Genomic DNA, 26,497 nt, shown 5'->3' with positions numbered 1-26,497 from the left:
TCCGCGAATTGACAGTTTTCGGTGACGTCAGAGAAATCGTTGAGATAAACAAACGGATTTCTCGAAAGTTGTTAATTGACAATATTTGAGCTCTTACGGTGGAAAAAATAGTGTGCAATGGATTTTTGATGTAAATTACGCCATAATTACACTAGACACAGTGGATAATCAGTGCATCTATGTGATTATTAGCGTAAATCGGGAATTTGGATGCATGCCATAGAAAACATATCCCACCGTAATTTTCTGGTCATGGCAAAGGTTTTGGACATCCGCATAACTTCCTTGTGATTTACCAGGTGCCGATCATTCGTTAGCAGCAAACAATATATGAATTTCATGTAATTGTTTTCGCCGACGATTTCTATGACGCGCTCTCGTCAAATGTTTACACTCTAACGAGCTAGCCTAGTATTATATGTAAGCCGTGGTTCCAGGAAGATTCGAAGCGATTCTCTTCGGATTGAGTGCTTTTGACACAGTTGCGTACATTGCGACTTAGGCCCTAATGAAAAATCTGTATAGATATGTTCGTTTAGCTGCACGCAACCATAAAATAACCTACAGAATAAGTTTTATTTAACTTAAATTTAGGTACTTTTGAGCCGTGCGTCGCTTTTGCACTTATTAGTGTTGTCAAAAACAAAACGAGATATTCGACTCCGTCGAGGTCTTCCGTGGAGGAAGGTACTTTTGAGTTGTTTGGGGTATACTCAAAATTAGGTAAATTCAAATTAAATTTGATTATAAAAAACCTATCAATGAGTTGAAATTTTTGCCGTGGTTAAATGGAAACTACCTTCATCACGGTTTACCTAATCTCCTGGTATCGTGGAGGAAGGTAAAATTATAATTTTACCTTCCTCCACGATACCCGGAGGTTGAGTGAAAAGAACTCGATTTTAGGTAGTTTTTCGTTTGCGTGTAGAGACACATTATAATCCAATTTGACGTGTATGTTGTTTTTTGTTGACTATTTTGGATCCCGATACCACCGATACGGATTATAAAATAACATTTAATAAAGTTATTTTCAAAAATCTTTTTGATATAAAAGTCCTGGAGCAAAGATACAGTGTTGCGCGATTTATTTTTCCACAAGAAAGACTATCAAACTAATGTAAATGTGTTGATTGGTAAAATTGTGATTTTTTTTTTAATTTTGCAAAATGGCTCCATGTATTGAAATCGAACCTGGTCGATCAACTGATAGCAATTCAGAAAGTGATTATGACATTATAAGAGATGACGAATCGATTGAAGTAATCAATGAAGTGGATGATGAATCATGGAACAATTCGCGTACATCCGGATCCGGGCTCTTTGATTCCTTTGGAACTTTCAGTGGAACGGCATCCAACTCGGACGAAATCTTTCGCCATGGTACCATCAAATTCGGCGATATTGTTGACGTAACCAATGTGAGGTCGAGTGGATCTTCTGTGGGAGTGGATGTGAATGACACCGTATCTGTCCAATTCGATAAATCTACAGCTGAAGAGATTGTTCCCTACGAAACTACTAGTTCGGTCGAAACCGGATACATATCGGAAGAACCGTCAGCGGCGATTTGTACCGAATTGAAAAGACCCGAAAAAACAGTGAAGGATGATAGTAACGTTGATGTTTCAGGAGAACAGGTAAATGCATCATCCGAAGAATGTTGTAAACAGTCGGATATCGACAAACCTGGATCGGATGAAATTGTGGACGAATCGGACGTTAGCAAGCATACATACGCAAACTCACAGAGCGAACGTGATAACGATCAGCTGAATATGCAAGCTCAGCTAAATAATGCTGAAGCGCAAGTAGCAAAAGTTGACCACGAAATGGTGAGCGATGGAAAATTCAACATTGTGGGCGAATGCAATACAGAGATGAATGGTTCGGTTCAGTCGTGCAAACAATGTGAAATCGACCCATCTGACAATCTAGACCAGACAATAATCAACGATCGGGACATTCTGCAAACACCTATCAATGCGCAGATTGATCAAAACCAGGATATGTCCAGTGAAGACGCTTGCATCGAGATGACTACTAAACATTTGGAGGAGAAACAGCCTTCACTCAAAATAGTGGGCAAATTTCGATGCGCAGATGAACAGATCAAAATTAAAACTCCGTCACCGATGAGAGTTGATCAGTTAGGCTATTCCGCTCGACTCAAATACGGAAATATATTGATTAAATTTTACAACGAAGGCAGTCTAATGTCCGCTGATGACAATTTCTTGGCGAAAATAGAACTAGTCACACCGCTACTGCTCGAGGAAACGATGAACTTCGGTCAGGCAAAGGAGGTTTTTCTGCAGCAGCTCCGGATTGTGAAAGTCCTACAGGATGATCTGACGAATGGTAGATTTAATCGTCAATCGGCACTTCTCGCCGCCGTAGAGAAATCTTTGGCAATGTCAACGGTTGAACAGCAGTTTGCAATGAATTGTATTGAATTGTCCAATATTTTGAAGGATTCGCGGAAGGAATTAACCTACGAAACCTTGTGCCACAAAATTATGCAAAGTTCGTCGCTATCCGAAGACCTGAAGCAATCAGCTGCGATTTTTAATGAATTGGAAGATCGAACTCTTGCTAGGAATCGATTGTTGACCCGTTTCGGGTTCCCGCAGACCGAATCATCGGATAAGAATTTAGTTGAAACGATTAAGCAGCTGCTTGTATCATCTTTCGCAAACTACAACAATATGCTGCTGGAAAAAGCTCCAAAATATCTGCACGATGCACTCAAAAGTTTAAATCAACAACAGATTCTGCTCATCCGAGGGAATGATATAAAACTGTTCACCGATTTGTTTGCAACTCTTAACGATGACGTTTTCCAGAAGCCCCTGACGGATCTCGCCGACCGGTGGATAGCCAATATTAAGTCGATAAATTACCAGAAATCGAAACAGATTTTCGCACAAACCAATCCAATTTATTTCTTTTTGTGCAAGAGTTTGGATGAGTTAATCGTCGAGATTAGTAGCAGAACCGATCATTTGGCAAAAGAGCTACTAATCAGCAACAGCTCCGGATGGCATCCGATCAAGAAGATTAGCTGGAAGTCGGAGAGTTCTCTGACAAAATGTCTTGAACGGGAATACTACTTCATCTTTAAGTTGCTAAAACATTTCGAACTGGGTTCGTGCGCCAACAAAAAACACTTCGAATACAAGGTGAAGCTGTTTAACGAACCAACGCAGGAATCTATGTGGAAAAGGTTTGTGACAGGCACCAGAAAGTTTTTCGGAAATTACGAAAAGCCAGAGAATTTCCTGGACATTGCTGATGAGTTCTACGTGTGGTACTGTCTGCTGGATGATGCGCTTACTCATGTTCTCCCCGGCGAATGCCAGATAGACAGTTTCGAAACCATAATTCAAAGTTACATAGATTTCCTTTGTGAAGTCAGCCACGATCAGTTGGAAACTTTGCGAGTCATCACCCACAACACGGCTCGCTTCATCGTACAGACAATGCCTTACATAACACTGGAGGACAGCTCGCTGATCGACAAACAGATCTTACAAAAGCAACTTGATCTTATCAACTCAAACGCCACCAGACAGATTCTGTCGTCAAACAATTTTCGTGATTTAGTTGATGTCTTCAATGTTTACTGGAAAAACAGAGAAGATATCATTGCTGCTATTCCTTCCAAGATTAATCTACCGGAGATGGCATCTGTAAAGGATCGTTTGTTGGAAATCGTCCTGGTGGCAATCGAAAAGAACGTCGCTTCGGAGGAGATGGTTGCCTTCTTTCGAGCGTACAGCGATTTGTTGGTCGATCTTAACGATGTCCAGTTCGATTGGTTTGTTAAGAAAATAGATAAACAAATTAAATCGTTTGTTGATCTGGCGCTCGTCGAACCAGTTGAGAACAAGTGGATAAACACGGAAAATGTATCCTATCGTGTCATCAACCAGGAGAAGTTCCTCAAACTAGTATCTATACTGCTTGACAATGTTGCAACACCAAAGCATTATGTAATCGAGGTTGTATCTACTCTGCTTTCGTACATCCAACATCAGCTCAATAAAACCCAATGGAAATCCGGCGAAACTCTATCGCCAACAGTGCAGATCTGCACTACGAACGAATTAATATTTGCCGTGCGCAACTCTTTTCTTTACCTACTAGAACAACCGGATTACATTTCTTTCGAACAGTTCTACGACGAAAGAATCAAACCCTTTGCAAGCGCCATGGACCATAGCCGATCTCATCGGGACTTTACCAATCGGATTTATCTTATCAAGGAGTCTTTCTGGTACATCCGCAAGCAAAATGAAATGGACTTCGAAGGAGCTTTGGAACTCTTCCGCGGGTTAAACAACGAAGCAGAGGATCAACTGCTGCGAAAGGCCTATCACCAGTACAACCAGAGTTTCCAACAATTTATGCAAGAGTCCGGAGAAGATCTTTCCAGTAAAGCATCTAAGATTGCCAAAAAGGTCTTAGTACTCGCCTCCAAATCACCCTTCAAAAGCTGGACCGAAACCTACAAGCAAGAAAAACTTCCGGAAATGTTGGCAGGACTAGCGGCCCTATGGTCCGTTCTTGTCTCGAAAGATGTCTCCAGTACGGGAAAGTATCTAACTCCACATTGTATTCAAATCCTCTGCATTCTGAGATTGCTGAGCGTTGATCGAGAAGGGAAAGGAGTTGCAAAACATCTGGCACAGGTTCTAACTGGTCAGGGAAAATCTCTAGTGTTGGGATTGACGGCTGCCCTGTTTGCTCTGACGGGTCACAAACCGCAGATTGTTTGCTATAATCAATATCTGGTTACTAGAGATGAATCTGATTTCATGCCATTTTTTGCCATTCTCAATATAAACAATGACATCACCTACAGCACGTACGATGGAATGGCAAATGCGTTAATTGCTCCTGTCATCGATGGACGCCAAATGAAATTGCGAGACCTAATAACGGATATGCTGCTGAAGAACACGGTCCCTGGACAGAGCAAATTTACTTTAGAGAATCGTGTGAACTCAGTACTGCTAATTGATGAGGTGGATGTGTTCTTCACCAAGCACTTCTATGGTAGCGTTTATTGCCCCCTGAACCGAATGATGTTGCAAGGGTTGGAGCTCATTCAACAAAAAATTTGGAGCCTTACGGAATACCCCCTACTTACTTCCGAGCCTATAAAACAAAGTATTTACGAATACATCAAGTCATCCGATATGGCAGGACAGAAAGATTTTCAAAGTTTCATTGCTAGGATGAAATCGTACGATCTATTGATTTATGTGGACGGAATGGTAAAGACGAAAAGGTACACCAATCGCAGCTTGTTTGACGAACATCTCTGTGAAATGATTAAATGCGCTATTGAGGTTAAGACCGCTTCGGCAGATCAGTGGTCAAATTATAAACTTAGCAATCATGGAACCATTCTCAGTAGATACAGAGAACAATTCGTAAACTTCCACATTAACAGTTACTACATGGTATTCAATTATTTCCGTCTACGTGGGTCCGACTTTTCCGTTAAAGTAGGAATGGACATTAACTACGGTTACCTTACCCTGGACTGTGGTTCCATCTCCTACGCAATGCTGCCAAAGAGCTATCCTCTTATACTAGGCGTCTCCGGTACCGTTACGTCGCTAAACCAGCATGAAAAGGATGCTATCAAGGACGTTTACAATATTCGTGAACTATCTACCATGCCATCATTTTTCGGTTGCTCTAACCTTCAGTTCAACCCGTTGGCCGACTTTCAGCAGCTGGCCAGTAAATCGGAATGGTTAAATGCCATTTTCTGTCGAGCGAACGCGGTACTCGGTGCCAAACGATCGGTGCTGGTATTTTTCGAATCGGACTTGCAGTTGAACCAATTCCATGCGGAATACTCTGGTCAATTCGATCGGTTGAATGTTCTGACGGAGGATACTGATGCGAAGCAAAAAGTGCTGTTTATTGACGAGGCAGGTGTTGCCAAAACTATCACTCTAGCAACGCGCGGAATGGGACGCGGCGCGGACTACAAATCCAGTGTCTCCATTGAAAAGCACGGCGGCTTGCACGTGATCCAAACGTTCTTCTCGCTGGATGTTAAGGAAGAAGTTCAGATCAAAGGTCGCACAGCGCGCAAAGACAACCGAGGAAGTTACGAGTTGATCGTCTGCCAGAGTGATCTGGAGAGGGCCGGATTCCTGCGGAAGGTATGCGAAGTTAACTACCAAACACTTGATGCAGCCAGGCTAGCTTTAGCTTTGAAAGAGAACGAGCAAATCTTGGGAGATATTGTTAAGGGGAAAAACGATCACGAGGTGACGATGCGGTACATGCAAACTTTTTTTACCAACCATTGAACTGTTTAATGTATAAAATAAACGATATTATTCACTAAAACAAACTAGTGTTTTACCTCATCGACAACCTCGTAGCCATCGATTTCGATACCAAGCAGTAGATCTCCGTTCCTTTGCATATCTGATATTCGAGTCGTAGAGCGAGTCGAATAAATCTTTTCTACACACGTTCAATTCATACATTCCAGGGGGGGGGGGGGGGGAAGGGGAGGAGTTGCTTCTCTAATCTTCCGGTCATCACATCGCATGCTTTGGTATTGTTAGTATGAATAACAAACATGAAGATGTGACACAAGGCGCCAACAGCGCACTAAAATCCTGTCAATCCTATTTTTCATTGGATTGTCTGCTCTAAATATATCACCAGGGGACCATTCATAAATGATGTTGGATATTGACAATAGGGGAAGAGCGTCACGTAACGAAATAAAAACTAAAAATGAATTTTAGACGTATCAGCGGATCAGGGATAAAAAAGATGGGTGGGTAATGTCAGAGACATAACCGAAGTGAAGTAGAATACACTTTAGACCGGTAAATTCTGCTCTGGAATAAGCAATTTCTATGCGACTTTGTCGACTTTAGCACATTCATAGTTTATTTGGAGTATTTTTGGAATTATCAAGTTGACAATTTGCAACATTCTTTGAAAATATTGTTGAACTTTTATGAATGAAGGCACGCAAACGAGCGTTTGACCGTCGTCCTACTACCAGCATCAGAGAAGTAGCAGATCAGCATTTTTCGCTACATGGCCTGTACCAAACAAACCGTCCGTAAGTCCACCGGAGGAAAGGCTCCCCGCAAGCAGTTGGCAACAGCCCCCTGGCAACCCTATACCATCATATGGAGTTTGACAGCGACCGATATATATGGGGTGTTATAGCTATAAAGCCCCAAACAAAGAATTATGTTCGGCACTATGCTCGATATTCAAGCATTCCACACGACGTTTTGCATCTTGTGGGATGATTTAATAATTTAATTTAATTGACATTTTGTAACTAAATACAGCTTCTAATCATTCGGTTCAAAATCAATGTTTTGCCTTTCATGGCAGTGATGCTGGCTGTACAGAGACGTCGTCCTTGACAGGGGGCTGGTTGGCAACGAAGGCCGTGTAAAAGTGCCCCAGTCACGGTTGGCGTTAAGAAGCCTCATCGCTACCGAACAGAAACAGTCGCCCTGCGAAAAATTCACAGCTATCAGAAATCGAGCGGGCCTAAATTGTGACCCAAAATAAACCACAAACCAACAAGTTGTTTGCAGGACCAGTCAATTATAAAGTATTATTATTATAAATGAAATTTTCCATTGCCTTACAACCTCCCTCCCCCTTTCCACCCGGCTTGAATAACTATCAATCTTGATGATGCTGTGCAGCGAGGGCACTAGTTTTTATTATGTGGAAAATTTAGGTTTGCGCGTTTTTCCCAAAAGTTTTTTAGCTGTGCGTTTTCAAGGAAGTTGTAGTTGAATTCAAAATCTTCCAACGAAAACTAGTCTGGCTCGCTCTGAATCGAATTGTATGGACCAACCACTGCTTTCACAAAATCTGTTATTTTCAGTAATTGAACATTCTGGCCGAAACGGAGCACCTATATCGAAACGTTAGAAAACGTTCGATTTTTGTAAATTGAATCATTACATTAACCTGTCTACAAATCACATAAATAACTTTTTTTATTTTGTGCCATTCTACTTGAAAGCGACGGTATTGTTCACAAGTGGCTCACTTACTATCCAACGCCCTTGGCAAGCCACTTTCTGATGCTTGTAATAACAAAATTTCAATTTCATTCTTTGTCGATAAATTGATGGCCCTGAAAAGGGCCTTTTGTTTGGGCAGTGTTCGGAATTTACTTGGAGCTGCTGTATATGGTAATAGTTTTGGTGCCATCGAAGACGGCGTGATTGGCCAACTCTTCTAGCAGCAGCAAACGGACGACGGTTTGAATTTTGCGGGAGATGCTGCAAACGAACTGCTGCATGCTGATGCTACAAACGAACTGATCGTGAACAACAGCATACTGAGTTTTTATACCTGACTACAGCACAATGTAAGCTCGTCCTTTTTTGTGTTGTCCTCAATGTGTTTTTCGTAGCTCCACCCCTTCGTTGGTCGACCACATATTTTTGATAAAGAACGAAATTGAAATTGTGTTTTCAATACGGAGGTTATCGAACACTCAGGGTAAAAAGAGTAATGTAATACGGCACCTTGGTAAAATGTTTGAGAATTGAAACCTTTTTTGAATGCGCCTAGTAAACACGAAACTGTAAACAAACAAACAAATGATAATTTTTTCTTTTGTGAAATACGTGAAATCGACGATATTGTTCACAAGTAGCTCACTTGCCATCGAACGCTCTTGACAAGCTACTTTCGGATGCTTGTAATAACAAAACTTCAATTCGATTCTTTGTTGATAAATATCCCGTACCAAACAAACCGCTCGTAAGTCCACCAGAGGAAAGCCTCCCCGCAAGCAGTAAGCAACGAAGGTCGTGTAAAAGTACCCCAGTCACGGTTGGCGTTAGGAAGCCTCATCACTACTGAACAGAAACTGTCGCCCTGCGAGAAATTCACAGCTATCAGCAATCGAGCAGGCCTAAATTGTGACCCAAAATAAACCACAAACCAACAAGTTCTTTTCAGGACCAGCCAATTATATTCCAGTAAGATAGAAATGAAATTTTCGTTTTCCATTGCCTTACAACCTCTTTCCTCCCGGCTTGAATTACTATCAATCTTGATGATGCTGTGCGGCGGGGCACAGGCAGTTTCCATTATAGTGGAAAATTTAGGTCTGCGCGTTTTTCCCAAAAGTTTTTTAGCTGTGCTGTTTTCAAGGAAGTTGTAGTTGAATTCAAAATAAAATAGTTTACTTCTATTGTCAGAGGTGGACCTTCCAACGAAAACTAGTCTGGCTCGCTTAGAATCGAATTGTATGGACCAACCACTGCTTTCACAAAATCCGTTATTTTCAGTAATTGTACATTCTACAGAATTAGTCACAACTATTTCCAATCAGCGCAAAAATCGAAGGTTTTCATTCAATACAACAGCAGATTTTCACGTTTGAAAAAACAGGCAGCATTCTGGCCGAAAATTTTGAAACGGAGCACCTATATCGAAACGTTAGAAAACGTTCGATTTGTGTAAATTGAATCATTACACTAAACTGTCTATAAATCACAAATAACTTTTGATTTTGTGCCATTCTCGTGAAAGCGACGGTATTGTTCACAAGTGGCTCACTTACCATCCAACGCTCTTGACAAGCTGATGCTTGTAATAACAAAACTTCAATTTCATTCTTTGTCGATAAATTGATGGCCTTGAAAAGGGCCTTTTGTTTGGGCAGTGTTCGAAATTTACTTGGTGCTGGTGTATATTAGACTGCCCAGAAAAATAATGAATTTTTGAAAACTCAATCGGCCCACCCCTGATTCGATTACTAGTGCCACCAGGAGTACTTGCACCAAATTTGAAGCAAATCAGATAAGTCTAGCTACCGGACCAACGCTCCTGAAGTTTGTATGGGATTTTTCGACAATTTACTTGGAGAAAACCCACTAACTCGCATTGTTCCCGCTAGATGGCACTGTATGCATCGTATTATCACTATAAGTAAAAATAAGAAAGATAATTTAATTGTCTACAACTTTGCCGAATACTACTAGTCAAGCCGGTTTTGTTAAAAGAAGTTATTGAACTTTTAACGAAGTGATGTCTGAGTCAGTTTTCTATGGGGCCTAGTTGTGCTTGGTTGTGTATCAGTACTCGATTCCCACGAAATATACATTGTTGTGAAATAACCGTTAGATTTAGCTCATTAGTATGTTCAGAAGAGTTGTAGTAAATAATACGAGTCATGTTTTGGTTGAAAAAAATTTAGTTCCAACTGTGACCGCATAGAGGGCGCCAACACTAACTTTTCATAGAAGAGAGATAGAATATCTAAATGTTCGGAAGAATTATTGAAAAATGCCTGCTCTACAACTTTGTAGAAGACACCTAATATCTATCTCTTTCCGTTGAAAAGTTAGTGTTGGCGCCCTCTATGCGGTACAATGTGGAACTAAAATTTTCTAACCAAAACATGACTCATATTATTTACTACAACTCTTTTGAACATTCTATTGAGCTAAATTCACCGGTTATTTCACAAAAATGTTTAGTTCGTGGGAATCGAGTACTGATACACAACCATGCACTGCTAGGCCCCATAGAAAACTGACTCAGACATCACTTCGTTAAAAGTTGAATAACTTCTTTTAACAAAACCGGATTGACTAGCAGTCTTCGACAAAGCTGTAGACAATTAAATTATCTTTCTTATTTTCACTTATAATGATAATACGATGTATACAGTGCCATCTAGTGGCAAAAATGCGAGTTAGTGGGTTTTCTCCATGTAAATTGTCGAAAAATCTCATACAAATTTCAGGCACGTTGGTCCGGTAGCTAGACTTGTCCGATTCGCTTCAAATTTGGAACAAGTACTCCTGGTGGGACTAGGAATCGACTCAGAGGTGGGCCGATAGGGATATTTTTTTTCCTGTCACTCTAGTGTATATGGTAACAGTTTTGGTTTCATCGAAGACGGCGTGCTTGGCCAACTCTTCTGACAGCAGCAAACGGACGGCGGTTTGAATTTTGCGGGCGATGCTGCAAACGAACTGCTGTATGCTGATGCTGGAAACGAACTGAGCGTGAGCAACAGCATGCTGAGTTTTTATACCTGACTACAGCACAATGTAAGCTCGTCCTTTTTTGTGTTGTCCTCAAAATGTGTTCTTCGTAGCTCCACACCTTTGTTGGCCGACCACATATTTTTGATAAAGAACAAAATTGAAATTGTGTTTCCACTACGGAGATTATCGAACACTCAGGGTAAAGAGAGTAATGTAATACGGCACCTTGGTAAAATGTTTGAGAATTGAAACCTTTTTTGAATGCGCCTAGTAAAATTGTTTTCCACTTCACTCCAGTTTGTTTCTGACCATATTTGCAATTTGCGTACTGAAATAAATCATAATTTAGGGTTTAACATAAATTGCTCTCCAGGGAGAAACAGTCCATGAAACAGAAAATGCAAACTTATTCTTTGAAATGATTTTGGTGGCCCTGAAAAGGGCCTTTTTTATAATGATACAAGTGAGTTCTACCTTTTCAACTTCCAAATCCATACAAAGTGCGTCCCTGCCGCTTCAGAGTATAGACGACATTGCTTGGCGTGTTCAGTGTAGGTCACGGCATCTCGGATGACATTTTCTTGCACACCATCATCATTCGTAGATTAAATCGAAGATGCATTTTACACCACCACGACGAGCCAGACGCCGAATGGCGGATTTGGTGATTTATCACGAAGAACCTTGCGATGACGCTTGGTACGGGAACGCAAACATGATACCGCTCATTGTACCGTCCGGACGAGCATGTTGCTCGTGTGGTAAGCGAGCACCCACTGATACAAAACAAGCTCGCGTGACCTGTATATATAACATTCCCGTATGTAATGAAACGCTTGCATGCTCCTTTTTGACGGCTCTGCGTGGGATATGCTGGCAAATTGCGCATTTTCCTCGTTGTTTTCTGAAAATCCTTGTTTTGGTTTATTTATAGTAGTCGCAGTAATTCCGAAATTTAATACGAAATACGTGCACAAATTTCCGATCAGATAGTGCAAAAATATTGCGATTTCGTCCAGTAGAACGGAAGATATTCGCATTTCAAATCTGGGAAAATTTCTCAACTGAAATTTTTGAAACGGGACCCCATATTGAAACGTTAGAAGTATTCTACTTCAAAAAACGAACAACATTGCTTATGAATGGCCCCCACACAAAGAATATTCCATAACGAATATCACGTAACATCGGTGACAGAGCATTGGGATCAAGGCCAAGTCCCCCCTGGGTCGTGCAAAACTGAGAAGCAACATCAATTTAGGCACAGATAGCAGACGTTCATTTATTTTCATTTTGTTTTGTTTTGTCTTGTCATTTGTTTCTCCTGCTATGATGTCTAAATCGATCGAGCGTGACGGCCAAGGAAACGGAAAGCCAGTAGCCCAAACAGACCAGGAACAGGAGGGAGGACTACGAACAAGGGAACGGACAACAGAGGAGAAATCGTTTACCTATTTATTATAACTACGATACTAATCACAATTATTTTGCTTTTCTTGTTTCGTTTCAGCAAACCAAAATCTATACGGACTAGCACATACGAACAGTTAGGCTTTGTAGGTTCTCATCTTGACATAGTCTAGATGGGCGGATGAACGTCTGCCAGGGGGTGGGCTGAGAAATGACAATGACACTGTACGAAAGGGCGCTGGGCCTGTGGCCTTCGACTGGCATGGTCAATTCTCATTGATTCGGAAGTCTTCTTGGCTGGTTGGTAGATATGTGCTCGTACTTGCAAGTTGATCAATTCGCTTGGGTGGGGGACATGTGGATCCTACTAGTTGTCGACTCTTTTGATCGTGAGTATGAGGCTAGTTCAGGAAAGGAGTGCAGGACTGGCACCTAAGAGATAGTTAATTATTCAGAACTTGTTCTTATGATTATTAAACTCGATCAAGCACACCGGCTCTCAGAAATGATAAGCAACCCTTTCGGGTCGGTGTGGTCTGTTCGAATCGAACCAGGCGGACATTCGTTTCGAGCAAACTTTATGTGGATAAATATTGCTTACGCCTTTATTGGCAGAGATTCTTTTTAACGAAATCCTAAAATACCTTCACTGGTATAGCTACTCAGGATAATAATAATAGAAAAAGTAAGGGTTTGCCTGGTCCATAATGTAATGAATATGTATATTGACTAGAACAGGGATAATCGAGTTATGTTATAAGATAGAGAAGAAGCAGCACAGTTGTAGGAAAAGTATTCGCGAGTAAGGACTAATAATACTAATAGTATGTTTACCGTTTCAATTAATAGTCGATTGATCCGCTTCGGACCTAGGAGACAAAAAGGAGATAAGGAAGAGACAGACGCGGATTCAATGCGAAATTTGCCAATATGACGTTGACCTCAAGGCGATGGTAGGATTATGTTCCATAGGATGACAGACTAGATGACACGACGTTACACGCTCTAAACTTGCGCCAAATAGTTTGTATGTATGGCCGTATGTTGCCCGTATGTATGCCTGTATGCATGGATGTGTATAGGACCAATGTATCCCTGAGCAACATGGAAGGACACCTCTGAGCCGCCAAAACACTCATGGGAAGCCGGGTGCGCGGTCATAGGTGTGACCCAGTAAAGCTCAGCCGGAATTGAACTGGAATTCTGGCTGGTTCCAGTTCGAACACGGGCTCCAGTGACACAACCGATTCTAACTAGAATCGGTTGTGTCACTGGAGCCGGAATACGAACTGGAACCAGCCAGAATTCCGGTTCATTTCCGGCTGAGCTTAACTGGGGACCATAAAGCACTGCACACGCTGTCAAGTGCAACGGATAGACGATAGGTGTACAGTTTATGCACATAGGTTGCAGAAATAGGTTGTTGAGACAGCCCGATTGCACACTGATAAATAACAAATAACAATAACGTTCAATTCATACATTCCAAAGAAGCTGATGAGGACCGCAAATCAGACTGGATTTTCGAGTAGTGGGCGAATCAACGAACAGTACAGCGCCTTCAAGCAGTGCGAAGAGTCCCAGCCGATTTTGGAAATAAAGCCGAATTGTCGAGTCGCTTTCGGGAATAAAGATGAGCGATGCAGATTGAAGGTTAGCTTAGCATCCAACAAGACGCCAAGGTCCCTGACGTGATCAACTCTATTGAGCCTTTACCCCTCTGATTGACTATGCGGTGGAAAGTTATAACCTGACATTTAGCGATGTTAACAATGAGCCAATTTCTACGACACCAGCCGATGAATGTATCCAGAAGCTCTTGAAGCCGAACGCAGTCGTCAATATTGCGGTCTACAAGGTACAACTTCAAGTCATGGGGGACGGACATAGTGTAGTTGGTGAATCGATTGCCTTGTACGCAGCTCACCTGGGTTCGATTCCCAACCCCGCACATTGGGTTAGATTTTTCCAAGAGATTTTTCCAACCCGAAAAGAAGCGAAGGACCCTAAGGTTAAAACCTCTATAATCAAAATAAAAAAAAACTTCGTCATTAGCGTAAACCAGTTTTCGACCCAAATCGTCGTTAGAGAATAGCACAAACAGTAGTGGCCCCATTTTGCTGCCCTGTGGGATTTGTTCGTAGAGAAGAGACACAAGAGCCAAACTGCACACTAGACTGCCCAGAAAAATAATGAATTTTTGAAAACTCAATCGGCCCACCCCTGAGTCGATTCCTAGTCCCATCAGGAGTACTTGCTCCAAATTTAAAGCAAATCGGACAAGTCTAGCTACCGGACCAACGTGCTTGAAGTTTGTATGGGATTTTTCGACAATTTACATGGAGAAAACCCTCTTGTTCACATTTTCGCCGCTAGGTGGCACTGTATACATCAGATTATCACCAAAAGTGAAACTTAAGAAGATAATTTTATTATCTACAACTTTGTTGAAGACTGCAAAGCGATCCGACTCCAACAGGAAAAGTTATTAAACTTTTAACGAAGTGATGTCTGAGTCTGTTTTGCATGGGGCCTAGCAGTGCATGATAGTGTATCAGTACTAGGTTTTAACAAACTAAACATTTTTGTGGATTAATGGTTAGATTTAGCTGAATAGTATGTTCGGAAGAATTGTAGTACATAATACGAGTTATGTTTTGGGTAGAAAATTGTAGTTCCAGGTGTAGGTCAGATGTACCGCATAGATGGCGCCAACACTAACTTTTCGACGGAGAGAGATAGAATATCGAGATGTTTGGAAGAATTACTGCAATATTCTTGTTCTACAACTTTGTAGAAGACACCTAATTTCTATCTCTCTTCGTTGAAAAGTTAGTGTTGGCGCCATCTATGCGGTCAGATGTGGAACTACAATTTTCTACCCAAAACATAACTCGTATTATGTACTACAATTCTTCCGAACATACTATTCAGCTAAATCTAACCATTATTCCATAAAAATGTTTAGTTTGTTAGAACCTAGTACTGATACACTATCATGCACTGCTAGGCCCCATGCAAAACAGACTCAGACATCACTTCGTTAAAAGTTTAATAACTTTTCCTGTTGGAGTCGGATCGCTTTGCAGTCTTCAACAAAGTTGTAGATAATAAAATTATCTTCTTAAGTTTCACTTTTGGTGATAATCTGATGTATACAGTGCCACCTAGCGGCGAAAATGTGAACAAGAGGGTTTTCTCCATGTAAATTGTCGAAAAATCCCATACAAACTTCAAGCACGTTGGTCCGGTAGCTAGACTTGTTCGATTTGGCTCAAATTTGGAGTAGACACTCCTGGTGGGACTAGGAATCGACTCAGGAGTGGGCCGATGGGGGTCATTTTTTTCTGTCACTCTACTGCACACGTAGAACTCTATCACGTATGTAATAACTCAGCCATTTAACAAAACTTGACATTTTGTTTAGAAGTATTCGATGATCGATTCGGTCAAATGCGGCTTTTAAGCCGGTATACACCTAGGGGCAGGTCACTTGGGATGCATTTTTATAAATCAGGGAAATTAAATGCATTTCTCTCCATCAAAATAGAAATTCACAATGTATTTTGTGTTGCGTGTAAGACATCAAAACCCTACAAAAACTAGCCCTACATTCAACAACACGTCGACCAAAGTGGACCCAGTAAAGTTCAGCCGGAAATGAACTGGAATTCTGGCTGGTTCCAGTTCGTATTCCGGCTCCAGTGCAACAACCGATTCTAACTAGAATCGGTTGTGTCACTGGAGCCGGAATACGAACTGGAACCAGTCAGAATTCCGGTTCATTTCCGGCTGAGCTTAACTGGGGATCAGTGTAGGACGTTTGTTGAACAAACTTTTCTGCGAGGGAGTGCAAAGTTGATGCAAAAATGAAAATTAAATGCATTTTTTTCTAATTTGATGCAAATTTGTTATACATTCCTGGAGTGATCTGCGCCTAGGTATACACTGCATCAATTTGTGCCTTTTTCCCCATCTGCGATGTGCAAATTGACGTGAAGTCCAAAAGGTTTGTGCTTACGAATAGAGCACTCTGGGTAGAGTGCGGCCAATACGCGTTTGACGTATCCAAACGAGCAGAAATCTGACGTATTTCTATTGTGCATACGTCAAATTACTTTCACACTCTAACTCTCAGTGAGCAAATTTTCTGGCAGAGATCGCTCTGCTAGATTTCTGTAAGTCTTGGTTTGGCAGCCCTATCAGATTTCTGCGCGTATCCTGTCGGTTTAGTTGAGCTAGGGCGAACTCGGTTTCGCTCGCGTTTTCTGGCAAATTTTGACAGGAACCGAGCTGGCATAACTCGTACATAAACTGTGCAAAGATCCTGGCAATTCCTACCTGGTAGAATTCAGCACAAATCGAGCAAAACATCTGACAAAGATGTGGCAGGAAGCGTGCAGAGATCTTGGCCGTACATTTATGACTGGATTCTGGATAAAAGTGAGCAGCATCGGTTGGTTTAACTGCTTCTGTCAGAAACGGTTGTTGCATTTGTGCGAATTCGTTGCCAGAATTCTCGCACAAATCGCGCAAAATGCTCGCAGAAACTTGGCCAGCATCAATTTCGCTTTGCTCAACTTTTGCTAACTTTCTGCTTGCCACGCTGACCGGGTTCCAGGTCAAACCATTCGGAATTTAATTCGGAATCCTGAATGGAGTCAGTATGGATTCCAACTCAAATGCAACAACCGATTCTGAAACCGATTGAGTCGGAATCGGTTGTTACATTTGAGTTGGAGTCCATACTGATTCCATTCAGAAATCCGAACCGGTTCCGGAATGAGTTTAACTGCCCTCTAAGAACGGTTGGTTTCAAAATCGTCCAATGAAGGACGTTCGTTGCAAAGAGAATAGGGAAAGAGACGAATAGTGTGAAGCCAAAAATACCTTATTGAGCAGACCAATCGTGCAATGTAAATAAACATTACTCATGCCTGAGTTGGAGGAGATAAGTATTGTAAATCTATCAAAAAAAGAAATTTGAATTTTCGTCAGAATTTAGTGCAATCGTGATTGTAAGGTGCATTCTAGAGTCTATGTATGAGTAAAAACAAGCTTAAGAATTATTTCATCTCTTTGTTTCAAAATGCACATCGTTTGATAAACAAATCCAACGATCGACAAAAGGTTTGTTTTCAAAATATAATAGGAGTCATTTAAAGTGCTGCCTTTGGAAACGGTTGCCAAATTCTAGTGTTGAAATCATCGTAAAGGGAGTGTTGCCGTTTTGACTGATTTTCACTCTGCGTCTCTTTCACTATTCTCTTTGGTTCGTTGGAGCGATTTGGACAACGTCCAAATAACCGTTCAACAAACGTCCATCGTTGGACCCGTGTTGAACGATTTTGAAACGATTTTTTGAACGTCTCAGTGGGTGCCCTCTAAGAACGGTTGGTTTCAAAATCGTCCAATGACGGACGTTCGTTGGACCAATTTGGACAACGTCCAAATAACCGTTCAACGAACGTCCATCGTTGGACCCGTGTTGAACGATTTTGAAACAAATTTTTGGACGTCTCAGTGGGTGGGTTCTTGCCACCGGGTTGATTGTACACACTTTGCCCTTCAGAATCTTATGCCTCAAGCGAAATTAGTGCAAAACAGAATAATGCGAGAAAGACGAAATGTCAGAAAAAAGGGGTTCAAACAGAGATGCCAGATTTGCAGACAAGTCTGCAAATTCGCAGACTTTTAATTTAAGCTACAGATTTTTTCGATGACGCAGATATTTGCAGATTTTTCCGTTTAGTTGCAGATATTTGCAGATTTTTTGGTTTGGTTGCAGATATTTACAGATTTTTGAATATAAAGACTTTTGGTTACACTAGCTTTCCTGACATTTTTTGTTCTTCCCAGACTTTTAAAATTATTATTGCAGACATTTGAAAAAAGTACCTGGCATCTCTGGGTTCAAAGATAAACAGCATGCTCGTGTCGTGATCCTCGTCCATACAAAAACCAAACACGTTTAACGTTCAATAAATTAGAAAAGCCTGCGGTGTATTACCAATTATACTTGGTAAATGATTCTTGAAGTATAAGAGAATACGCGCATTGAATCTAAATGCAGAAAACAGGACTCAAAAAACGACCGACGGTGAAAACCGTGTCGGACAAAATCCACGAGCAGATTGCCGCCAAGGTCGCCGTAAATGCCGATGATTCGGAGGATGAGGAAACGCGGCCCCGGTTCAGTGAGTTTGACGAAAACGATGAAATCCTGCAGAAAGCAGCTAATCGAGGTTTGAGTGATATTCGGAAGAAGAACATTAAACTTTTGGATACCGTCGATCGTAAGTATCGAGGGCTGGTATCTTGTCGGGATGATGTGTTTACCGGCGAGAAAGACGGTGGGGAAAGTGAACTAAGCGATTCGGAAGACGATGGGCAGCAGCCGGGTGCCTTTGTGAGGTTAAGACCTTCAAATGATGATTCTTATTCGGATGATGGCGAGGAAGATGATGGATCCGATAGCCAGGAAGTAGACGAGTTCAATGATGATGAGGAAGATGATGAAGATAATTTTTCTCTTGGGGACTTTCTGGGGCAAAGCACAGCAGATACACAGAAGCTACTCCAAGAAGAGAACCAACAGGAAGTAGTCCAGAAGGGAATCTGCGTACAAAATCAGCTCAAAATGTGGGAACGATTGCTGGAAATCCGTATCAAAATGCAACCGAGTTTGATAACTGCTAATTCTCTTCCACACGAGGATAAGTATAACGGTCTCTGTAAGGATAGCAAATTTAAGGAAGCGGCAGATAAGATAGTTCAAACTGTTGAGTCCACTTTGACAAATTTGTTGGTGCTGCAAGAAACCTTGGCACAACGATTTTCAGAAACAAAGGATTTACTTAAAACAGGAACAAAACGAAAACGAAACGACGAGTCCGGAACAAAATCCAAGAGTCAACGTTTGAGTAACTTTGAAACGACGATAAACGCCAACTTCACGAGTTACAAACCCTACAGAAATGACGTGATTCAAAAGTGGTACGATCGAACCAAAGCGTCCAGTAATATAAAAAATGCTCAGCAATCCCTTAACATCATTAAGAAGATTGAGAACGGTATGCTGGCAAAGGATGACCTGATTCGAAAGTCCCAGCTCTACAGGGGCGGTTACGAGCTATTTGAAAAATCTGCTCTTCAAATCAGTAAGTTTCATGCTGAATCAGAGGACGCACCGGATCCAGTCTACAACGAAGAAATTTTCGATGATTCTGATTTTTACCATGCACTGTTGCGCGAGCTGATTGAATATAAGTCCAATACCGTGGATAACCCACAGGAAATCAGTGCCAAGTTGGCAGAGTTGCAGAAGCTTAGAAGCAAGATGAAGAAACAGGTGGATACGAGGGCTTCCAAGGGAAGGAAGATAAGGTAACATTTTCTTGCTAAATTAGTGCGAGATTGCTATTACAATAAAAAAAAAATTCTTCTGCAGATATGTGGTTCATAAAAAGCTGGTTAATTTCACCGCACCAGAAAGCAGCCACGAATGGACGGAAGAAGCAAAAAATGAACTATTCAGTTCATTGTTTGGAGGAAGTAATGGTACACTGAAAGGATAAGAGTATATTGTTTATCCGATTGTAGGTAAAAGTTTTCCAAAATAAAATTGTTTATAATTTAGTTTATGGTAATGTTTTTTTGCGTTAGAGACAGTTTGTTATATTGTTATGTATTGTTTTGCGTCGATCTGTGCAAGTACTGAGCGCTAATCATCGAAGTCTAAGCTATTTCAATCCATACATGGACTATATTTTATTAGCTGCTACCTTAATAAACCCTATTAACCCTAACTTCGTGAATGATATGAAATAGGAAGTATTTCGGTAGGAAGTATACAGAGCTCATCATTGCCATTCCCGATTTAATAACTACAAATCGCAATCAAATACGTATTTACTCAGTCTACACGTCTCTGCGGTAATGACTCTCATCTGGCTGAATAAAGGCAACCATCTCCCCGCGGATTAAACTAACGAAAAATCGCCCAATCGAGATCGTACTTCGTACCGAATCCAGCTGACCATCGCCAGCAGATTTAGCGTTCTGCTTCCGCCGCTGCAAACTCTGGTCTTTCCAGAAACATCTGCTTACTCTTGGTGCGATATAGATGACGGTGATGTTCTCATTGGCATACGATCCGATGTTGTAAATTTCCAAACTTTCGACATCGGTGTACATTCCCCGCAGCCACCTTATCATGGCATCGAACGGGAATTGAAGTATCGTTCGCCGAATGGTCATCAGTGTGTACGACATGCAATAGATGGCGAAGCGAAGCTGGAAGTAAAAAAGACGATTAACCAACCTATTAGAGTTCCAACCAGGTGTTATACCCACTGTAGCAAAAACTACATAGTAAACGAGAATTGTTGGCAACAGAAAAATCAGTACTGCGAATGTCAACGTGGCTAGAAAGAGCTGCCGATTCATGTATTCATGCGACTCGACACGATCCCGCAGTACATTCTTCTTTTTACCCAAAACAATCCGACACAGGGCACGAATTCCCCCAATTTCGATCCGGTATAACCTGAAACCAGTACCAAATTACTTTGCGATGAGATACCAAATTTTACTTACACTGCAGCGTAAATGTAGAAACAGTGCGCGTGCAGACTGATTAGAATGATCAAGTCTGAAAGCATCGCTAGCTGGAACGATAATCCCAACAATCCTAGTACCGACAGCGGGATAAACAGAAAACGTATTGCTGGGGAAACGATTATCAGAAACGTCCACCAGAGGTCCACGTGATAGAGAAAGCAGCTGAGAAAGAAGTCGTTCAACGGGGCATTCAATTTAAGCCCGATTGGACTACCGCGCAGGGTTTTCAGCAAATCTCGCAAATGGTTCACAATCATCTGCAATTTGGTTTGTATTCATTTTTAATAGAATATCATTTGGACTGTTTGGGTTTTACGGTTACCTCCGCATACTCCATAAAATGAATGCCCGGATTTCCAAAGCACAACACCAGCGAAAGAATCGCCACGCCAAATCCTATGTCAAACAACAATGCCCATTTAGCTCTGAAAATTCAAAAAATATTCAAAAAGATCCACAGAAAATTTAAAACGAAATGTTGTTTCACCCATCAAAACTCCTGCTCCTGATGCTGGCAGTCCACTCCGAGAAGTGATAAAACAGTGCAGTTTTCTTGAAAATAATTCTCAAAATGACCAATAAAGGTCGCAGGGTGAAAGCCACCGTGCTCATCAGTTGACTTCCAGCAGCATAACCCAGCAAATCTTGTAGCGCCGAGTTCCGCTGCGGTTTCGAAGACTTAATCAGCCGGGCTAAGTGCAGCAAATCATTGCCGTCCTCGTCTAGTTGCAGCTGGTTTTCGGACAAATTCGAAAACCCCTTATCGTCGAACACAATCATCACCTTGTTCAGCGTTTCAATGGTAACACCCTTCACCTTCGTCGTTACATGTTTGATTCGGCCCCGATCCGATATCGCCAAGCGCAGAAAGTTTTCCTCCTGTAGCAGAATGTCCCGGTTGCAGTCGGTCGGGTCTGCTTGTAGCCGTCGGTAGTCTGACTCGCTGCAGATTTCTCCTATTAGGTAGGTACCCGGTAGAAGTTTGCAATCTAGAACGGCGAACCGGATCTCATCGCGCTGTACTTCGATAACACCGAACAGCTGGCAGAAGCTGCAATGTTCGACCAGCTTGGAGGAAAGGTAGATTTTAACGTTCATTTTATACGAAAGCAGCCGTGTGTATCATTGAGTATGTTCTCATCGAAGAAAATCGCGAATATTGACTAGATTTTCAAAGATAAATATTATTGAAATCGCGGATAATTTTTTTTATCAAGTCTGAAAAAAGTCCTGAAGGGTGTTTGTACAATCAACATATTTCTACACGCTAGGAATGCAATAAGTAAAATTCGCCAAAAACTCTCAGGCCACCTGTGTTTCATTTCCTGAACCAACTTGATGACAAAGAATTCAAGAAGTTCCCGCCCAGTTTTGCTGCTGGGGCGGCCCGGCGACATTATTAGGGGCCCGTACACGAGGCGTTAGTAATGTCATTACCAGCCCGGGGACAACTTGACAGATAGTGCTTGTTTCATATATGTACCACCGATTTGATGGCGGCGCTAGTATGCCTTTTCTGTACGACTACCACGAACAACGACACGAAAAAGTTTCAAGAGAAAAGCGTGTTTCGTTACGTGTGTTATGAACGCCGTCAATGCGGCTAGAACAACATTTAGAAAAAGCGTATTCCAAAATGTGTATAAAGAAAAAAATATTATTAGAGAATAAATTTATCCCTGATTGGAAACCGTCAGCAAAGCTACATAAATCTTATTATAGATTTAGCTGGAAGGTGTTGTTTTTAGCAACCGGCTCTCTTCCTTCCTAAAAATGTTTTGGTTTTCTTGTTGTGTGAAGTTTGTAATCGGTAAATCATTGGTGTTATAAATGAAATATAAATGAAAAACTTTTTGGCCAATGAAAGTAAATCACCAAGCTTAACAATTCGTGAACCTGCGACATCTTGTTTCAAGTTCATTAAGAACGTCAAGAATTCTAGCATTTCGATTGGGAGAATAAACAATATATGTAGGATTTTCTACACATTTAGCAAAATTGGTTTTGAATAAAATTTGTGTGCTTTTATCAGAATTCTGGCATCAAACCAGTAGTGCTCGGTTTCAGCAAGAATGCTGCCAGGAATGTACAATTTTGTTCGACTTCGGCCAGAGTTTTGTTCGACTTTTGCAATAATTCTTTCCGGAAGATGTTGCGATGGTTTTGGTATGGATCCCTTCAGAATTATTCTGGCATTTTCCTCGGCTCTACCGGAGGATTTCATGCCTTAGGAGATGTTGATTAGTTTCGGAAGATTTTCGGAAATTCCAATATAAGTGGTAGTGGCTTGATTTTGAAAGTCATCTTCTTGTATTTCCGAAAATCGATTTATTTTCTTTCGGATTTTTTAAATTCCAAATGGAATCTATGTTTCTGTTTAAGTATGGGGGAATGAGGGCAGTTTCTAATGTGAACAGCGAAATAAATTTGATGAAAGAAATGCTTAAATTGATTATTTTTTAGATATGGAAAATAGTAAATGGGATGCGCCTTTTTCAAATTTTGCTCCATTAGAGCCGCCATGACATCACCAAATCACCACAAAATTTGCTTATGAGTTCAATATATGGGAGCTGTCAAGTTGTCCCCGGGCTGGTCATTACTGAGCAGTAATGCCACTTTTAATGAACGTGTAAGGCGAGTAATGATGGAATTCCCATACAATTCCAGTAATGACACTACTTAGTAATGACACTTTTATTGCTCGTGTAAGGGCCCCTATTGAATTCCGCTTTTCAGTAACTAGGCGGTTGGTTTTGTACACATAACATGGTTGCTATACACTGCAACAACAAAAAATTACCCATTTTATATATTCAAATTGGCCATTTTTGGAAGTTATTGGAGCCGTGATAAAATGGGTACTTTTTTGTTTCCAACAATGGGTACTTTTTATCCATTTCACAACCTCTCGATGAGGTAACCTGCAAATTGTGGATCGTAGCGGAACGTGCAAATTATCGGCTCATAGCCGAAACCGTGGCGGAATCGGAACATTTCGGCAATGCTCCGAAAACAACGACAGTTTAACCCGCATAATTGCGTACAATATGCCAACCATTTTATCAAACGTTTATAAACCATTCCCAATACGGTTCGTTCAACAGTAGAATAACCATTGCCTGATATAATATCGAACATAAGTATTATCGTTTTTCCACACTCGACAATACAATCTACGGGTTGTTAAGAACAGTCACCATACCAAAATATGTTCTTTTCCATATACATTTTGACAACATACTATTCCAGAACCATACATATTATGGTGACATGTAGATTTTAGAGTTAGCGATGCATAAAATATTAAGTGGAGAAAAAATATCTCCTTTTTCACATATCAATTCTATCGATTGATAAAGTTTTATTTTGTTACACCCCATCCTTCTGAAGAAAGCTTCGTTGATACTCAGTGAACTAACGCTTTATCCAATTGAGCTATCGCATATATTGAGAGATGAGGTTTTTTGGCCAAGTTAATCTACAGGTTTTTGGAATATGATAAATGGATATGCGGATGATAGAGACCACCAGAGTAATATTAACCTCTCACACAAAAGTAAAATGTAGTATATAAATCTTCAATATAGGATACGTGGAAGATATGGTAACTAAATAAGTATGGTAGTATAATAGTTGAATTATAATGATGGAATATATCAGTAGTATTCCCAATATGGTGAGTATTATATGAATAGTTTAGAAATGGTTCCAATGATTTCTGGAATGGTATTTATTTATACGGGAAGCCATTGAGGATGTTGAAAATATGCGTCAGTCCCGCAATTTTGACTGCTTGGGAAGCCAACAAAATATTCTGACCACAGACAGGTTTCATTAAGTTTTGTGTTTGAACAGAATCCTTATCGCGATTCGTACACTTTTATGAGAGGGCAATATGTAATGTGAAATCAATGTTTTGTAATGCCTTTTTTAATTCAGAAATTATTCTATTTTCAATATTTTTCATACCAGGGCGATTTTCATGAATGGGTATTTCTTACGCATTTTGTTGTAACTGTTCTGCGAAAAGAAATGGATAAAACGTACCCAGGTTGACGTACAAGGTCTGTACTCATAAATGAGTAGAAGCTTTTTACCCATTAAGTGGGTTATTCCACTTTTATTCGAAATGGGTAGTTTTCCACGAATTAAAGCCTACTTTATTTTATTAGTGTAGAACAACTAAAAATCTATAAACAATAAACTACCCATGATCGCATATCAGTCCCATAAAGATAGGAAATCCCATAGAAAACGGGACAACTATGCGATCATGGGTAGTAAAGTGCTGCTAAATAATATTTTTTCGTTTGAATGAAGGGGTCCCTTAATGTACTGATAACTGACGGTAAAAGCACAGACTAACAGACATAACACTATGAGGAAATGCCCTCAAAAAAATAGATCCGACATTTTTTCCAGAACACTAGCTCCACCTTTTACTCGCGGCCCCAAACACTCATTTACTGATGGGTTACCCCTCAGGTTTGGGAACAATTTTTCACTAGTGGTCTATCCCCCATATGCTTGTTCATATGTCTGTGGCGCTTTAATTTCAAATGTGGCCACAGTCCCAACTACAAATATATTTGAAATGACCGTTAAAGCGGACGAAGTTTTGTTTTTGAGTGTTATGTCTGTTAGTCTGTGGTAAAAGACTCGCACATTTTTTCTTCACAATATTTCATTAGGTTTCAGGTCGTGTCGTTGATGTAGGCCCTGTTGAACGCAGTAAGTTCCATTTACAATACGTTAGACCATTTCATAATAAGTATAACTATAAAATCAGAATTCTTTTTAATCCATTATTGTGTTATGTACGTGTTCGAGTAGCCGTAGTTTTTAATGAAAACCTGCATGAAAATTCGATTTGTTTATATTATGCAGTTTGGCCTTTTTCAAATGTTTGGATAGATTTCTTAGTGTACACGCCACCGAAAAACTACCTAAAATTAAGTACTTTTGACACAATCTCGTGGTGTCGTGCAGGAAGGTAAAATTAGGTAAACCGTGTTGAAGGTGAGGTTGAAGGTAGTTTCCATTTAACCACAGACTAACAGACATAACACTCAAAAACAAAGCTTCGCCCGCTTTAACGGTAATTTTAAATATTTTTGTAGTTGCGACTGTGGCCACATTTGAAATTATGGCGCCACTGACATATGAACAAGCATATGAGGGATAGACCACTAGTGAAAAATTGTTTCCAAACCTGAGGGGTAGCCCACCAGTAAATGAGTGTTTGGGACCGTGAATAAAAGGTAGAGCTAGTGTTCTGGGAAAATTATCGGATCGATGTTTTTTGAGGGAATTCCCTCATAGTGTTATGTCTGTGATTTAACTACGGCAAAAATCATAACTCAACCTTGAGTTTAATTTACTTAAATTTAAGTTGAATTTACCTAATTTTGAGTATACCCCAA

General features: G+C 40.7%; 3 protein-coding genes across 3 annotated transcripts; 2 read left to right on the top strand and 1 right to left on the bottom strand.

Moving 5' to 3' along the window:
• The first annotated feature begins 945 nt into the window (after positions 1-945).
• Positions 946-6,382, top strand: LOC131677338 (uncharacterized). Its single transcript, XM_058957084.1, has one exon. It carries the CDS (start codon positions 1,170-1,172, stop codon positions 6,336-6,338), a length of 5,169 nt encoding a protein of 1,722 aa, XP_058813067.1. The 5' UTR covers positions 946-1,169; the 3' UTR covers positions 6,339-6,382.
• An 11,982-nt stretch (positions 6,383-18,364) lies between these two features.
• Positions 18,365-20,087, top strand: LOC131677327 (protein Aatf). Its single transcript, XM_058957068.1, has 2 exons — positions 18,365-19,835; positions 19,900-20,087. The coding sequence occupies exons 1-2, from the start codon at positions 18,517-18,519 to the stop codon at positions 20,024-20,026; spliced, it is 1,446 nt and encodes a 481-aa protein (XP_058813051.1). The 5' UTR covers positions 18,365-18,516; the 3' UTR covers positions 20,027-20,087.
• A 224-nt stretch (positions 20,088-20,311) lies between these two features.
• LOC131677326 (uncharacterized) lies at positions 20,312-22,286 on the bottom strand. Its single transcript, XM_058957067.1, has 5 exons — positions 21,559-22,286; positions 21,394-21,496; positions 21,048-21,328; positions 20,805-20,997; positions 20,312-20,744 (listed from the first exon to the last, which is right to left on the bottom strand). Exons 1-5 carry the CDS (start codon positions 22,167-22,169, stop codon positions 20,370-20,372), a joined length of 1,563 nt encoding a protein of 520 aa, XP_058813050.1. The 5' UTR covers positions 22,170-22,286; the 3' UTR covers positions 20,312-20,369.
• Positions 22,287-26,497: the final 4,211 nt, after the last annotated feature.

The sequence above is a fragment of the Topomyia yanbarensis genome, chromosome 1 (assembly GCF_030247195.1).
Source record: "Topomyia yanbarensis strain Yona2022 chromosome 1, ASM3024719v1, whole genome shotgun sequence".
NCBI classification, from domain to species: domain Eukaryota; kingdom Metazoa; phylum Arthropoda; class Insecta; order Diptera; family Culicidae; genus Topomyia; species Topomyia yanbarensis.
Note: the sequence above shows the minus strand (reverse complement) of the source record. Positions and strands in the feature narration are given on the sequence as shown.